This window comes from Aspergillus puulaauensis, chromosome 2 (assembly GCF_016861865.1).
Source record: "Aspergillus puulaauensis MK2 DNA, chromosome 2, nearly complete sequence".
Taxonomy (NCBI): Eukaryota; Fungi; Ascomycota; class Eurotiomycetes; order Eurotiales; family Aspergillaceae; genus Aspergillus; species Aspergillus puulaauensis.
The window spans coordinates 4,212,134-4,229,038 of record NC_054858.1 but is presented as its reverse complement, the minus strand read 5'-3'; the positions used below and the strand labels follow the sequence as shown (position 1 = coordinate 4,229,038).

General features: G+C 50.7%; 5 protein-coding genes across 5 annotated transcripts; 2 read left to right on the top strand and 3 right to left on the bottom strand.

Annotated features, from left to right (window-relative positions):
* Positions 1-453: 453 nt before the first annotated feature.
* BRR2 (ATP-dependent RNA helicase BRR2) lies at positions 454-7,134 on the bottom strand (the record flags this gene model as incomplete). Its single annotated transcript, XM_041700527.1, has 2 exons — positions 454-979; positions 1,037-7,134. The coding sequence occupies 2 exons, from the start codon at positions 7,132-7,134 to the stop codon at positions 454-456; spliced, it is 6,624 nt and encodes a 2,207-aa protein (XP_041553503.1).
* Positions 7,135-7,570: 436 nt separating this feature from the next.
* On the top strand, positions 7,571-10,640 carry MSH1 (mismatch repair ATPase MSH1; the record flags this gene model as incomplete). Its single annotated transcript, XM_041700526.1, has 2 exons — positions 7,571-7,936; positions 7,989-10,640. 2 exons carry the CDS (start codon positions 7,571-7,573, stop codon positions 10,638-10,640), a joined length of 3,018 nt encoding a protein of 1,005 aa, XP_041553502.1.
* Positions 10,641-10,756: 116 nt separating this feature from the next.
* On the bottom strand, positions 10,757-11,530 carry APUU_21740S (ureidoglycolate hydrolase; the record flags this gene model as incomplete). The annotated part of the gene is made up of 1 exon (XM_041700525.1): positions 10,757-11,530. One exon carries the CDS (start codon positions 11,528-11,530, stop codon positions 10,757-10,759), a length of 774 nt encoding a protein of 257 aa, XP_041553501.1.
* Positions 11,531-11,885: 355 nt separating this feature from the next.
* APUU_21738S (MDR family MFS transporter) lies at positions 11,886-13,792 on the bottom strand (the record flags this gene model as incomplete). Its single annotated transcript, XM_041700524.1, has 4 exons — positions 11,886-12,641; positions 12,702-13,161; positions 13,213-13,550; positions 13,616-13,792. 4 exons carry the CDS (start codon positions 13,790-13,792, stop codon positions 11,886-11,888), a joined length of 1,731 nt encoding a protein of 576 aa, XP_041553500.1.
* A 694-nt stretch (positions 13,793-14,486) lies between these two features.
* On the top strand, positions 14,487-16,827 carry APUU_21737A (acetoacetyl-CoA synthase; the record flags this gene model as incomplete). The annotated part of the gene is made up of 4 exons (XM_041700523.1): positions 14,487-14,600; positions 14,651-16,139; positions 16,230-16,570; positions 16,669-16,827. 4 exons carry the CDS (start codon positions 14,487-14,489, stop codon positions 16,825-16,827), a joined length of 2,103 nt encoding a protein of 700 aa, XP_041553499.1.
* Positions 16,828-16,905: the final 78 nt, after the last annotated feature.

Here is a 16,905-nt window from a genome sequence, read left to right as displayed (position 1 = left end):
GCTCGTTGATAAGGTGACAGCTCCGGGGAGTAAGGTGTTGGGCGGTAGAAGGGTAATAATACCCAGCAACGTTGTTTATTGCGAGATATAATCAATGCGTATGAGCTCCAGACAATGGAATAATAAAATTATGATATTGATTGCAGATGGATGGTGGTTGATGACGACTCGGTGAGGGGAGAAGAGGAGGTGAGGAGACGAGGAACGGGGCTGGGGAGCTCTCAGCCGGAGGGGAAGGATCTCCGGCGTTGCGTCAACAGCGTCTTTGCATGTCCGAGCTGCATTCCAGACGACCACACATTAATTAGCCCATCTCCTTATGTGAACCCGAGTATGGATGAATGTCATTTAGATTGGCGTAACTCTAATCATTCATATAATTACAGTACTTTGTCTAGTACAACTTCAAATCCCATTAAACAAAAAGGGCTCTTTTGAAAAACATCGTGCAGATCACTCCTCCTCCTCCTCGCTTTCATCCTCTTCCATGCCTTCAGCAGCTGTGACCGTGAATGTGGGAGCTTGGTCTACGCCAACATAGCTGTCAGACATTAGGTATAGCGTCAGCTCATGCTCACCAGGCGTAGGCACGGTGTAGTCCAGACGGAGCTCCAACTTGCGACCGATGGTGACTCGCTTGATCGCAAGCAGACTCTTTGTTTTCTCATCGCCAACGACCAGCCACCAGTTTTCCATCTTCTGGTTGGGGTAGAAAGGTGCGTGGACAGTTGCGTCGACTTCCTCATCTTCCTCTACCTCGCGCTCGACCTTGATCTTCAGATACGAAGGTTCGCCGGCGGTAATGTTCTCCGGGTCCTCGACTTCCATATCAAGTTCGAGAATGGGGTATTTGTTGTTGGTAAACGCAGCTGCCTGTGCGAGCTGCTTGTTGTCGAGACTCAGACGCTTAACCAGGGTAGCATAGTCCTTGTTCTCGGACGGGTCCATCGCTTCCATGAACTCGAAGATGTCATTGATCCTAATTACGGACACAAGGTTAGAACCGGTATTGTTAGAAGGGATAGTGTGTACATACTTATACTCGTTGGCAACCTTGATGACATCGGGGCTGAAATGAGGAATTTGCTTGAGGGGACTGTCACGATCCCACATGGCCTGAACCACCATCTGTGACATCTCCATGGCGTTCATGGCGTTCATATGGCCTTCCGAAGCGAGGATGTCCACACAAGCGCTGAGAAGGTTAAGAACTCTGCTAACAATAACTTCTTGATCCTTAGCCAAATCGATAGGCAGGTGCATGCGTGAGAAATGGGCTTGAAGGAGGACGAAGGATTTGAAGTGGGGTGAGTCGTAGGCAGCTTGCGACATCTTGACCGGAATGCGGTCGTACACCCGGCGGAGGATGTGATCCTCGTGGCGTCGCATTTGAACTGACTCAAACTCCGTCGCCGAAGTGACAATCTCCAGGATACCCTTGAGCTTCGTTCGCGCTGACAAGGAAAGGAGGAAAGTCTGCATGGTGATATACGAGATATTGTAGTAGGCGCCGATGGATGCAGCATTCAGAGGCGAAACAGTGTCATCCTCTTCGTCCAGGTCAATGATCTTAGCTTCAGACAGTTCCTTCAGTGTGTTTTCCACCAGCTCCGACAAGAATGTACTAAGCCCTTCATGGCTGACATCGGTGAGACCGTAGAAGCTCGGGTTGGCCAGAAGACGTCGGTAGAAATATGTGTACGTCATCCAGTCAACAGAATCTTGAGTGGACGCAATTGTTCCCTGGCTGATCTCAGTGACAAACGCATCATGCATGTAGAGCTGCAAGTGACTCTCCACCGGTAACGCCTCATTGAGGAATTTCTTATAGTATTCACGCTTGACCGTGGGAACCATGAGAACACCGCGGCCAATCTTATCCTGGCCGGGACGAGAAGCTTTGCCAAACATTTGCAGAATTTCGCTGATGGGGTAGTCAATGTATCGGTGCTCCCGGCCCTCAAAAAATTGAGTCCCCATAACTACCACCAGATGTGCGGTCAGGTTAAGTTCCCAACAGACATCGCGCGAGGCAATGACCACTTGAACTGCGCCGATGTTGTAAAGATGAGAAACGATACGCTTATCGGTCTGACTCAGAGCCTCGTGATAATATCCGATACCATGAGAAAGCGATTCGGCCAGTGTACGTTCCTGGACACGGCTGAGCAGGGGACGTAGCTCTTCGACGTCGGCATGGAGGAACCGGTCTTCGTCGTCATCAATGCCGCAAGCAGTTAAGAGATCTATAGCGGTTGAGCGGGTTTGCTTTCGGTTGGGCACAAAGATCAGGGCGGGCTTGTCAGCAGACAGCTGGAGAATTGAAAGATAAGCCGGCCTTGCCATGGCTAACATCATCGAAGGGAAATGGGGTATGCTAAAGGACTGAATATGCAGCTCCAGAGGTACTGGCCGAGCGTGAGGACTGAAGTTATAAATGGTATGCTTGCTGGCTCCAATCCACTCCCCAATATCCCGAGCGTTGGCAAGCGGAACACTGAGACCGACAATACGCATGCCACTTTCAGTTTGGAGTGCCATGGAATGCATGCGGGAAACCACAACTTCGTATACATATCCACCATAGCCTCCGAGCATGTGTAGCTCGTCCGCAATGAATAACTCAACGGCGCGGACATTCTTGCGTTTCTGCCACTGTCTAGAAAGCACATCCCATTGTGTGGGGGTAGCCAGAATAAGGTCGGCTCCGGCCAGAACCTTCAGATCGGCAGTCGTTTCTCCCGTAAGCTTAGCGATGGTCTTGCCACCAGCCAAGTTGCCCAACCTCTTCTTCCAGTCCTCAAGGCGGAGATCAATGAGCTCCTGGAACGGAGCAACGTAGACCGCTCTGCCGCTGTCTTCCTGGGTCCAATGACGCAGTATCGCCAGCTCCGCGCAAACGGTCTTACCACTGCCCGTGGGGGCACCAACGAAGACGTTGTCGTCGCTGTCGAATAGGGATTTGAAAGTCTGCGTTTGGATCTTGTTGAAGTACTCCCAATCAGGGTACAGTCGCTGGTACTCGTCGCGCTTGAGAGCCTTAACTGGAGCTCGCTGCATGTCAAGCAATGGAGTATGAGGAGGGAACCTCTCTGGAAGGGTCAATTTCTGGAAGGACACGGCAATGCGAGTTTCCGAATGCATCCAACGGTCAGAGACAAGAGAAATAAAGTAGTTAGGCGGCATAGGCTCGGTGATAGGAACAGTGAATTCGACAAGATGCTCATTCATCTCCGACTCGGCATAGTCCTTGCGCAGGACGAATTGATCGTGGAACAGAATCTCCTCGCCATCGCAGTCCTCGACCATGATCCAGAAGTCCTGCGCAGTTCCATGCAACTCTTCGTCCCACACGAAGTTGGGGGTAATCGTCAACTCAACCCTCAGCATGGAGCGTGTGATGGGTTGAACCTGAGCTTGAACTTCCAGACGAGGGAACTTGGAAACCAAGTCGCAAACAGTCTGACCAGCTCTGGGCATGCCGAGAAGTTCGCCCATGCGAGGGGGGTCTAGGTCGAAGTAGCTACCCCAGGGCACGTCGATTCGCTCAGATTTCTGAAGGACGTCCCTAGGGCATCGTGGGAACTGGCGCAGCGGGCTCATGGTCGGCCACATTCTTCGCTCAGCCATTTTGCAAAGGTCAAGAGCATTCTTAGCCACAGACGCCCAGCCCCTCCTCAAGCAAATTTCAAATAGAGCGCGGATAATACGCCCAGCCGATTGGGTCACATAGACCAAGTCTGCCATCAAGGCAAGTCCCTCTAGTTTCAACCTAGAGATGTAGGCCTGTAGCAAAACGTTGATCTTTGAGTGAGGTTCATCTATACCCTCCTTGACTGGAACGGGCACACGGCCCAGCATCTTGGCCAGTTCAAGCTTCTCATCCTGACGGACAGGAATATACTTAAACTCATCGCTCAGCGCGAAGATTCGGAAAAGCTCGATGCCGCTGATGGACGGTTGGAGGTGTTGGTTGTACGTTAGCATGGAGTTGTGACCGATGTAATAGTGCGAAGCAATCCGCCCAAGCTCTGTGGATTGTAGTCGTCCAGTCTTTTTGTCATATTTGACAAGTCCAGCCTTCTCCAAGAGTACGGCGGCTGAATGAACAAGATCAACTCTTTTCTGCTCTAGTGCATCGTCATTCTCATAATCCGCGCCGACACTGTATAGACCTGGGGAGCGCAGCATGCGGACGAATAGATAGGTGTACCCAAGCCAGTCCACACCCTCGTCTCGTGTACGAATGCTGCCAAGCACAATCTCCGCGTTCATGTTGTCCGCTAGCTTGCCCATGAGTTGACTCTCAATCGGCAATTGCTGGTTCATCAACGAGAGATAATACTGAATTTCAGCCTGTGTAGTGATGATAATGCCCTCACCATAGGTATCATACTGCGGTCGTCCGGCTCGTCCTAACATTTGGAGGACATCCTGAGGACTCAATTCCACCCAGCTACCCTTCTCCGGGGAGTAAACCTGGGTTCCCTTGATGATGACGGTGTGCGCGGGCAAGTTAACACCCCAGGCAAGGGTTGCTGTACATACGAGGACCTGAATGCTACCATCTTTGAAAAGCGCTTGGACCGAATCACGGTCCGCAAGACTCAAACCAGCATGGTGGATACCGAAGCCATAAGGAAGAATATCTTTCAGCGAAGCGTCATTGACCGACTCGGCCTCTTCAGCGAGGATAGCTCTGCTTGCCGAGTCACTCTTCAAAATTTGTCCGATTGTTTCCATTTCCAAAGCCTTGTCTCTGAGGTATTTCGCAGTTTTCGCCGTCTCCTTCCGAGAGTGGACAAAAATAAGCATTTGGTTTCTATTTTGCCCAACGTGTTCAATAACTTTGTTATAGCAAATGTCGTTCATAATTTTCAATTGCTTAATAGGTTTCTTATCCGTAACACCAATGAATTCTTGCTTCAAGGGGCAGGGTCGGTAGGAACCATCAAAGTGGAACATCCCTCTCTGGGGATCAACACGAAGGAAGCTTCCGACATCGCGGTAGTTTGGAAGGGTGGCACTGAGACCGACAATTCTGACCGGGTCGCCGGTTTGCTCAACCTGACGAATAGTTCTGCTGACGATGCTCTCAAGGACAGGGCCACGCTCGTCGTGAAGAAGATGGATTTCGTCAATGATAACCAAACGAACAAGCTTGGTGTAGCTGGTCTCTGACGCCTTTCGCGTAATAACATCAAACTTTTCCGGGGTTGTGATAATGACCTGAGTCTCGGCAATTTGTTGCTTCGTAAGTTGACGATCACCAGTCAACTCTGATACCCTGATACCGTAAGGGGCGAGACGCTTGCCAAAGTTTTCAACCTGCTCTTGCACAAGAGCCTTCAGAGGGGAGATGTAGATGATCTTGAAATCATCGAGCATAATCTCTCCTGTCTCAGGGTTGCGGTTTTTCCCAACTTCACGAAGGATGCTAAGCATGGCCACGTTGGTCTTTCCAGATCCTGTGGGGGCACAGACAAGCATGTTTCCATCATCCTGGAAGGCAGAAGGGTAGCATTTGGTTTGGATTCGATTGAGCTCCTTGGCTTCTCCAAAACCAAGACGTGCCCATTCAGGAAGCTCTGAAACTGCGACTTTCCTTTCTCCGGGCTCCTGCTTAGGCTTTGGTTGCGGCACATGGATTTCCTCGTATCCCTTAAACGTCCGTTTTGTAGAGCCTTGAGGCAATTTGACGTTGGGGTTCGTCATCAGATGGTTGCCCTGATGGAATACGAGATTTTCCAAGTTGATCAAGCGTTTGGGTTGCAATCCTCTAACTAATCCACCTTCCGCGGGCTTCTCCTCGGCGGCGGCGGCGGGGGCATTGGGCATATCAACGTCCGCAAGGTCCATTTTGATTCTCTTTTCGGGGCGACCTGGGTCGTCATCACGGGCCGTCTTCCCACGAATCTCATCCAGGATAGCACGATGTCCAGCCTCGACCATTTCGCTCTCCACTAGGTGACGTGCGTCGGCATCTTCAGCCACTCGTCGCCAGCGAGTAGTCCAAACAACTTTATCTCGGTTCGTGACAAGCTTGGCGACAAGTTCTGGATAGTCGTAATCAAAAAGCTCCATGAGATCATTTTCCACATCTCGCAACGACCTCTCTGAACCATCCTCCGTTTTGCCGCCCATAACTTCGAGTGCTTGAGTGGCCTTCTCTTGCTGAATATGGGCGTCGGAGTATGCAGATCCAATTTGGCGCTGTAGCCAGTAAGCATCGATGTCGCGAGCGTGAACTTTGAGTCCTTTCTTTTGTCGGTCACCATCTTGGTCTAATCCGCCATCAATGACCATCTCTTCCGTGGGTAAGTCCTCCGGAGCTTCTTTTACGCCAGTCTCCTCATCACCTGAATCTCTTTGTTCTTCTTCTTCCTCTGACTCGTCTTCATCGTGTACTTCATCCACGGTGCCCATGCGGTCTTCATCCTCGTCTTCGTCAAAGACCACAGCAACACCTTGTCGCTCATCGAGTTCTGCCTCATCTTCTCCCGCAGCTCCGTCTCCCATCTCTTCATCTTCGTCTTGCGCATCGTAATCTGTAATCTTCTTTCCGAGATTAACCAGCTCATTAAACTCTTTTGGATCCAGCGAAGTGCCAAGTAAATCATCGACTTCTTTCTTTTTATCGAAGTCTCTCATTTCCTCGTCTTTCAAGACCTCCAATACCGCATCGGTAGCACTCCTGACAACTTCGTGTGAAACGTCGCCGAGACGGCTTGCAGTTAATGTGAGGATTAAGTCGTACGTGGCTCGGGTGGCTGGCGTGCGAGGGCGATATTTGAGGCCTTCGACGAGGGCATCGGCAGCGGTAAGAATTCCCTGGCCACGGAGTTGGGTTGTTTGCCCTTTTTGCCGCTTCTTCTGTTCGCGCGCAAGAACGTCTTCGCCTTCTCGAATAGCACCTCGTTCGATGTCGATCGGTCCGACGGCCTTTTTCTTGGATTTCGGTGCGTCATCGCGTGCGATTCTGGATCCCATTTCCCGGATACCAATGCGGCCGGCAAGCGATTCTGGGTCTCCGGTGGCCTCATCATTGACGCGAGAGATAAAACGACGGTCCGCCTGGAGAACCAGGTTGGACATCGCCGAGTACTTGTACTGTGAAATATTTTGGTCCGCCATTTTGACGATTTGGCGATGTGAAATGAATAAATAAAGCGAAAAGGAAGGTCACCGGTAGGGAAGCGACCACAATAAGGTGTCACTGGCTCGACGGAGCTCAGGCTCAAGTTTCGGCGGCGCGTCGAGACACCTGCGACTAGAGATGAATTCTGTGGCAAAGTGAGATTCGTGAGGCGTCACAAACCTGGACCATCCTCCTGCAGCAAGCAAGCTAACTTCGGTTGTCAAGCTGCGCGCTCTCGTGGGTGTTGAGGAAGAAAAGTGGTTGCGTTGAAGCTGCCGGGAAGAATCAAGTTGAGTCGCAGAATTCGGTGGCCCGGACCCGGAAGGTTTGGCGGTTATTGCCTGAGGCAGCAAAGTTTTCTGCCGACAGAATAGAAAGCCTGGAAACGAGCTGCTCTCCACGCGACCAACACGCCAGAACAATTCTGAGATCATGCCAATCAATGGATGTCGTATACCTTACTTGATTCAGTCGCAGGCTCGGTCTCTGGCTCGCCTTGAAACCAACCTCCCCTATCGCTGTCATGTACATCGAACTATCTGCCACCATGCTCAACGACCGCGACGCGCCGCAGCCCCTGGGCCAGCCCCGGCCTTCCACGGTACGCAACGACGGTCTGCTAAAACGAAATCCACTGTAAAGCTCAAGGACCTGCCTCAGGGAGCGCTGAAATTGGAATCATATGATGAAGTGGTGGATGATACTCTCCGATACCCAACGGTTGTTCAGGGACATCGCAACAACATGCAGAAATTCAAGAACTGTGTTGTTCTGACTAGGGTTGGGGGCTTCTACGAGGTACTTTGTACAATTACTTCCTTGCAATGCTCAGGTTCTGACCGAAGAATAGCTCTATTTCGAGCAAGCTGAGGAGCTTGCCCCGTTCCTTAATTTAAAACTTGCCTCGAAGAAGACCAGCGCTGGCCCGGTTCCCATGGCAGGATTCCCTTTCTTCCAGCTAGATCGCTTCCTGAAGATACTTGTTCAAGATTTGAATAAATACGTTGCGATTAGCGAAGAATTTGCTAACAGTGCGGAGGAGCGAGGTCGCTCTGGTAGCTTGCTGTTCGACCGAAAGGTAGCACGGGTTATCACACCAGGCACCCTGATTGACGAAAAGTTTATGGATCCGTCCGAAAATAACTTCTTGATGGCGATATATCTTGATACGTCTTCGCTAGGAAGGCTTCCAAGCCATACTGACGGTACTGATGAGTCTGCTCATCAACATGTTCTAACGTCGGCTTCGCAGAACGTCGGCCTAGCCTGGTTAGATCTTTCTACTGGTGACTTCTTTACCCAGTTTACCACCGCCCAAATGCTTCCATCAGCGATTGCAAGGATAGGTGCTCGCGAAATTCTCGTAGATCAACACCTCCAGAATCTAGTTGGACAAGAGCTGCAGTTGCTCATTGGCCATGAACAGCGGCTGATGACTTTTTTCCAGTTCCCTGAGGAGATTTTACCGGTATCAGACTGGACACCTATGTTGGAAGCGCCTCTTCCATCCCAGTCAACCAAGGATTTCACCCAAGAAGAGGCTGCTGCGGGCTATAGTTTATTACAATACATACAGTTTCAGCTGCAAGGTTTAAACCTGAAGTTACAGCCGCCGCGACGCCGACACCTTGACGAATCCATGAATATTGATCGTAATAGCCTCAGAGGACTTGAGATTCTCGAATCAGCACGAGATGGCTTTGGGAAAGGCAGCCTACTCCATGCAGTACGCCGCACCTCGACCAAAAGTGGAGCGCGACTCTTGCGGGATCGCCTAACATCTCCCTCGACTTCATTAGCTGTGATTAATGAACGTCTCGATCTAGTTTCAGTTTTTATCGAGGATAAGACGCTAAAAGAGAATTTAATACAGCTGCTGAAACGCAGTTATGATGCTCAGCGTTTGGTTCAGAAATTCACGCTAGGTCGAGGAGACCCAGATGATTTGATCTGTTTATCTCGAGCCATAGAAGCTTCGAAAGAAGTAAAGCGCCTGCTATTGTCCAAGGAACGCGATGAAACCAGCAGCGCACAGGTCACGGACGCTTTTCGGCAATCTCTTCAGACAATGATTAATCGACTCTATCTGGATGGGCCGACTGTTTTGGCTGATAAAATTCTGTCCGCAATTGATGAGGAAGGTTTACTTCAGAAGCAACGCATTGAAGACGATACGGCAGCGGAAGCCGCCAGCCTAGCCCAAGAAGTCACCCTCAATGAAGGTGTGCCTGGTGATCTGGAGAGTTTACCGAAAAAGGTCAGGGCCAAAAGCAACGATCGCCCAGCAGTGGATGACTCGTCCGCTGCTGACGCTTGGATTATGCGGAGAGACGCAAGCCATGCACTTGAAGAGCTTCACCGGACATTGGACCAGCTACAGGCTGAGAAGCTGGGCCTAGGTCAACATCTCCGTGATTCCGTCGGCTCGTCTGCCCTAACCCTCAAATGGACCCCTGGTTTAGGGCACATATGCCATGTTAAGGGAGCAAAAATCTCGCAAAAGCAACTAGAAGGCTTGGGTGTCACACGAAATGTCTCCTCAACAAAGTCGACCAGGTCATTCTATTTGCCCGCGTGGACTGAACTTGGCGGCCGAATGGACCAAATGAAACTCCAGATCCGCCAGGAGGAGCAGGCGATCTTTGAGGGACTGCGTCGCGACGTCATCCTTAACCTGGTGAAAATTCGACGCAATGCATTGGTTATGGATGAACTAGACGTCGCGTGTTCATTTGCCACGCTCGCTGACGAACAACGGCTGGTCCGCCCAATTCTAACTCAGGGCACCAACCACAAAATCGTCGGAGGGAGACATCCAACAGTCAAGCTCGGTCTTGAGGAGCAGGGACGACATTTCGTAAGCAACGACTGTTTCCTGGGTGAATCCGAGCGCATCTGGCTTATCACCGGGCCCAACATGGCAGGTAAAAGCACATTCCTGCGACAAAATGCATTAATCACCATCCTTGCGCAGGTTGGGTCTTTCGTGCCCGCCGACTATGCAGAGATAGGTGTGGTCGACCAGATCTTTAGTCGCATCGGCGCAGCAGACGACCTCTTCCGCGATCAGTCGACGTTCATGGTAGAGATGCTAGAAACGGCTGCGATCCTCAAGCAGGCGACACCGCGGTCGTTTGTGATCATGGACGAGGTGGGTCGTGGTACTACTCCAGAGGATGGAGCAGCAGTCAGTTTTGCCTGCCTGCACCACCTGCACTACCGCAACCAGTGCCGGACGCTGTTTGCCACACACTTCCATACACTTGCTGACATGACGCATGAATTCCCTGCGCTTGGGAGATACTGCACGGATGTTAAAGAGGCTTCTTCAGGCTCATTTTCATTCGTCCATAGACTGCGAAAAGGCGTGAACCGCGAGTCGCATGCTTTGAAGGTTGCCCAACTGGCCGGACTGCCCAAGGAGACCCTCGATCTTGCCCGCAGCGTGCGCAACAGTGTTCACAGGGATCTAGACCCCCCACTCAGTGCCTCCGCTTCATGATCGGACATCTCCACTTCTACCAATATATAGTCATACATACGAACATACAAATGCAAATATAATCATACCACTCCCATGCATAACCCTCGCCACAAGTTCAGTGTCAAACATCAGCTCTAAAGCTTCGATTTCACTTCCTCAGAACCAGCACGAACCCCACTCAAATCAACCACAACGCCCTCCTTAAAGCAAACCTCCTGACAATCCTCATCCCCAACCCCATTCGCAAACTGCACAACCACAAAATCCACCCTCCGCTGTCCAACAACCACCATCGGCGCATGCCACGTCCCAGCCCCATACGTCACGGCCTCTCCCCCACTAGCCACGAATGCCCTCAATCGGCTCAAGTCCGGCGGATCGCGGATAGACACCTTCTCCCCAGACCCCGTAGTTGCTGTAGCGACTTCGCCCTTGAGCGTTGGAGCCACGATGACCAGATAATATGTCTCGCCCTTGTCGTCGTAGGAGAGGCCGAGCGGGGTGAATGTTTGCGTTGTGAAGGGGTGTCGCTCTAGGATTCCAACGTCGAAAACTTTCTTATTTTCAACTCTGGGTTTGGGGTTTGCGGCAGCCGTGCGGAGCGCTCGGGGGAAGCAGCTGAACATGGTCATTCGAGCTTCGGAGGGTTGCTTGCTTGGGCATTGTGAGGGGTAGTTGTTGGTTAATGGCGAGATAGGACTGTACTTCAACGCCGATAGTTGGTTTGCTGCAACAGGGGCTGGGACGAGTCGATGGGTTGGGTGTGAGGATAGAGGGTTTGGAGCGCTGGTGGTGGTGCGGGGAAGAGGGGGGATAATTGCGGTGCCGAAGGGGGCAAACCCGTCGCGAGTGAGTGGCTCGGGTGTAAGACTTAAAGAGGGAGACGTAAGAAGAGTTTGGGGAGACATTTTTAGTTCGATTGAGCAGAAGACAGAGGGAATGGTTAAAAGAAGTAGCGTGAGGGGATGGATGATTTATATGGAGTGGAGTGAGTGAGTGGAGAGTTGCAGTTCGGGAGTCGCCGATTCGGAGATCGCTGTTTGCCGTCTCTGGAGACTGTTCCTGTTACTGTTGGAATAGACAAGCTCAACCCTGGCAAATAAATGATCATAAGGTTATCATGCTTTATATTTGTGCTGAGTGTAATTGTTATTGAATAATATCTCTCGAGAGTTTTTCGCCCTTGGCAAATATGGTTATATATATTGAACTATGTATTTACCAAACCATATATACAAACAAGGATCCGAAGCAGGTCTGGTTTTAAACGCTCGAAACTGGCCTCTCCTGTACCGCCACTGACACAGGTGGATCCTTCTCTTTCAACCCCGTTTTCGTCTCTACATGTTCCTTGCTAAGCTCCTGCTTCCTGATGAACGCACTTGCAACAAGTCCCACTGCCGCAAGCGCCGTATACAGAATCCATATATTGCGAATACTCGACGCAAATGCCTGCTTCACAGCTTGGCGCTGAAGCGGATCCGCCACGTCCTTGACAGCAAGGACATTTGCCGCGGCTTCAGCGCCGGTAAAGTCCTCCTGTAGCGTCGATGAGAGACCTGCATCGCTGAGGAGCGGCCGTTTCATGAGCATGCTGTTCTGGAAGACAACACCGCCTAGGACAACGGAAAGGGCCATGGCAATATTGCGAATGAAGCCAAATGTTGCAGTTGCAGTTGCCGTATCTTTAGTTGGGATATTGTTTTGAAGTGCGAGCAGCGGAGGGAAGAAGAGAAGGCCACAGCCAAATCCTGCTATTATTTGGTAGCCGATGATCTTGCCTAGGGCTGTGGTGGTGTTGTAATCGATGAATAGACCCATTCCGAGAACTACAGCGGTCATTCCAAGCCAGATCACCCCTCGGTAGTGGCCGGTACGGTGAATGAAAATTCCCACTGAGAGGCTAGCAAGACATTCGCTCAAGATGAATGGGAGAATTAGGATACCCGAGTGAAATGGGGATGCTTCTTTGGCGGATTGGAAGTAGAGGGGGAGGAAGTACTCTGCGCCGAGGAAGGCCTGCATCCATAAGTCAGTACTTCATTTCACTCCAGCGGCTTAGTATATTAGAAAACTCACAAAACTGTGTGTAAAGTCCACTAAGAAGCATGCAATGTTCGAGCGGCTCTTGAACACATGAAGTGGCATAAGAGGGTACTTTGCCAGCCTCTTTTCACTATAAATAAACGCAATAGACATCAAAGCGCCAAACACAATTAAACAAATAACTTTGGGGCTATCCCAAGGGAACGTAGCCCCACCAAAGTCGAGTCCTAGAAGGACCATGATGGAGATAGCCAGAATGAAGAAGCTACCGAACCAATCCACTGCTTTGATGCCATCAATGACAGGTGTTTTCGGGTTATGGACATCAAGGAACAGGATAAGAAGCACGAAAGCGGTTCCACACACTGGAAGATTGATCCAGAAGATCCAGCGCCACGAAACAGATTCGGTAAAAGAGCCTCCGAGCACGGGGCCAAGCGCTCCCGCAACGGTCCAAGTACATTCCATGAGCCCCATGAACAGGCTACGTAGTCTGCTTTGTATAAGCCAAGCGGCAGGTCAGATGATAAGTGTATAGTCTTACCTAACACTGAACAGGTCAGATATAGTAATGAGGATGAGCTGGATGAGCCCACCGCCGGCGACACCTTGGATGCTGCGACCTACAATCAACATGGCCATGTCCAGTGCCGTGGCACATATGATCGATGATACAAAGAAGAGTGCAACGGCTGATAGGAGAATTGGTCTCCGTCCCCAAATATCAGAGAGATTGGCCCAGATGTTGCCGCTGGCGGCATTTCCGAGAAGATAGGCACCCCCGATCCAGACATATCCACCACCAGAGTGCAAGTCTGCTGATATTGTCGGAGAAGCCGTCGCTACGATTGTTTGATCCAGAGCAGAAATAAATAAGCTTAACTACCCCTTGCGTCAGTATCATGCCCTAACTATGTGCACTATTTCTTATGTACGCTAGAACTTACCGCCAACGCAATCAATATCGCACCAATTCTCCATTTGCCGCGAGCATTTGGTGTTTCAGTAGACTGCGCAGTCTGTGGATCGCATTGTTCGGGCTTTATCTCCGAAGAATTTCGATTTGGGGTGACACCGCGGGTTGTCTCGTCCATATGGATCTCGGAAGTTGTGGGCGAGGCCATTGGTTCCTAGACGCGCCGCACAATAATAGCATCGCCTAAGCTCGCAAGACTCAAAATGTACAGTCAAACGCAGGCGATGAGGGAGAATAATCTTTGCAGGAATTGGAAGCACATAGAGAGGCCCATTTCCTTGTCATCCCCGCTGTTTGTTCGCTTTGATTGGTTTTAATGCCTCGGATTTCAGGCATACATAAATTTACCTCTCCAAGACTCCAACACCAACACCGGACAAACAAGACAGGAGCCATTTGAATACTCTGGAGTCCAGCACTCATCATGACCGATGAAAACATTACATTGGGGACAATTGATACTAATGCCAAGGTCTTACAGTCACCCTCACCAAATGGCAGTTCCCGATGAGGGAGACCCATCAAGAAGCGGTGACTATGAAGTGACACCCCGGCATTCGGCAAAGAACACGATGGGCGGATATAACGGGGAAGGCGCTCCACTGGAAGCCGAGATTCTGATCCAGGCCGGTCTCCGATAACGAGCTGGTCGAGTTGAATGAGGCCATCGGTTCAAACTGCTGTTGTTTCCCCGCATTTCTATATGCCGAGGCCTACATAGGTCCCACTACCTTTTGGAGGAAGACTATCCTCGGAATACACATCTCCTTGCGAGACTTATATTACATGAATTCCTTTTCCGTTTCTCTTGTTCTAGGACCAAGTATCCCCGACACTACGATATGGCCTCCGCAGAAGACATTCCCCGCAAGCTTTGGGCGCATCCCAACCCTAGGGCTACCCTGATGTGGGACTTCAAGCAGAGGCTGGAGAAAGAGAAGGGTATCAGCTTGCCAGTGAGTCCGTTGGATTCCATGAGTACAGACATTATCTTACCAATCTCAAGACCTACCATGACCTTCAAACCTGGTCAGTGAAGAATCGCGCCGTATTCTGGGACTTTAGTTGGAAATTCTTTCCTATCATCTACGAAGGTTCTTATACTACCGTAGTTGATGAATCCGCTCGGATCGATAGTATTCCCAGCTGGTTTGAAGGAGTTCGGCTGAATTTTGCTGAGAACATGCTTTTCACTGCCGAAAAGGCACCAAACGGGTCTCATTTCATCACTACAACCGGAAAGGAAGACAGCAAAATCGTGGCGACCCAAGTCCGCGAAGGAGCCCTGGAGCCTGATGTCTCCATTACTTGGTCCCAATTGAGACAACGGACAGGGGGACTGCTACAAGCACTCAAGGCGGCTGGCGTGACCAAAGGAGATCGCGTAGCCATTGTCGCTAGCAACAGCATCGACACATTGGTGGTCTTCCTGGCCACTACCGCTCTCGGAGCACTGTTCTCATCCGCCTCTACTGATACTGGTGTCAAAGGCATCCTCGACCGTCTTCTCCAAATAAGACCAAAATACGTGTTCTTCGATGACGCCACTGTATACAATGGGAAGCACATTGATCTGCGGCCGAAGATCACTGATGTCGTTAACGGCCTTACGGAAGTTTCCGAGTTCGAAAGCTTAGTTACTCTTCCTCGATTCCCTGGTCGTCCGGTTGATGTGTCTGGCGTACCCAAAGCCCAGCCTCTGGCACATCTACTTGCAACTGCGCCATCCGACAAGCTAGAGTTTGTCCGTGTTGGGTTCCGCGATCCTTTCCTTGTAGCTTTCTCCTCAGGGACAACCGGGAAGCCGAAGCCGATAGTACACGGTGTCGGTGGCTATATCCTCAACTCGAGTAAGGAAGCTCGACTACATCGTTGCCACAGTTCAGAGTCAGTCACGCTCCAATACACTACTACTGGCTGGATTATGTACATGTCCGCCATATCGGGCTTATTATTTGGTGGAAGGACAATACTCTATGATGGAAGCCCCTTCATACCTGGTCCAAAGGTCCTTATCCAGCTCCTAGGGAAATACAAAGTAACACACTTTGGCACATCCCCGCGTTACCTTCACGAGTTGCGCAAGAACGGCATATCCCCACGCAACGAAGAGGACCTCAGCAATCTTGTCGGTGTCACAAGCACAGGAATGGTTCTCCCCGAATCCATCGCTGAGTGGTTTTACGACAAGGGATTCCCAGCTCGCGCGCAGCTAGCAAATATCTCGGGTGGAACAGACCTGGCAGCTTGCTTCGGGCTCGAGAACCCCCTGACCCCGCTCTACCTAGGCGGCTGCCAGGGTCTCCCACTTGGAATCGCAGTGGAAGTTTACGACCAAGCTGACGAAGGTGCCTCCGGCGTAAAGGGAACTGCCGTTCCCGATGGCGTCCCAGGCGAGCTCGTCGCAACAACAGCATTTCCAACAATGCCGGTTAAATTCCTCGGCGATGATGGCCCAACGAAATATTTTGATTCCTACTTTGCCCGGTTTGATAGTACGTCCGTCTACTTGCCTATTCTAGCCCCAATGGCCCTACCTACCCGCTATGTCCTGAAAGAATATGAACTAACCAACTCCACCTCAGACGTCTGGACCCACGGCGACTTCATCTCCATCCACCCAAGAACGAAACAAGTCTACTTCCTCGGCCGCTCTGACGGAGTGCTCAACCCCTCCGGAATCCGTTTCGGCTCTGCCGAAATCTACAACGTGATTGAGACCCAATTCACGCACGAAATTGTCGACTCGCTATGTGTCGGACAGAGGAGGCCTCAGGACACCGACGAATCCGTCGTCCTGTTCTTACTCATGCGGCCCGGGCATGGTCTTACGGTTGAGCTTGTAGGGCGTGTTAAGGAGGCTATTAAGAAGGCGTTGAGTGCGAGACATGTGCCGAAGTATATTTTTGTGACGCCTGAGATTCCGGTATGCATTTTTTTTTTTTTTCCTTCTTCTTATTATCTCTCTCTTCGACTTCCAATCTAGGGTTGGCGAAAAGAAAATACTGATAATTTGGTCTACAGACGACGGTGAATCTCAAAAAGGTTGAACTACCTGTGAAGCAGATTGTCTCTGGGAAGAAGATCAAAGCATCGGGAACGCTGCTGAATCCGGATAGTTTGGAGTACTACTACCAGTTTGTTGATGTGGAGAGACTGGTTGAGCCAAAGAGTAAGCTATGATTAAATTAATAGACTTGCAAGTGCTAGGCGGACGGGATATATCAGAGAGGTTCCCGTGGTGCCTGCAAATAACTAAAG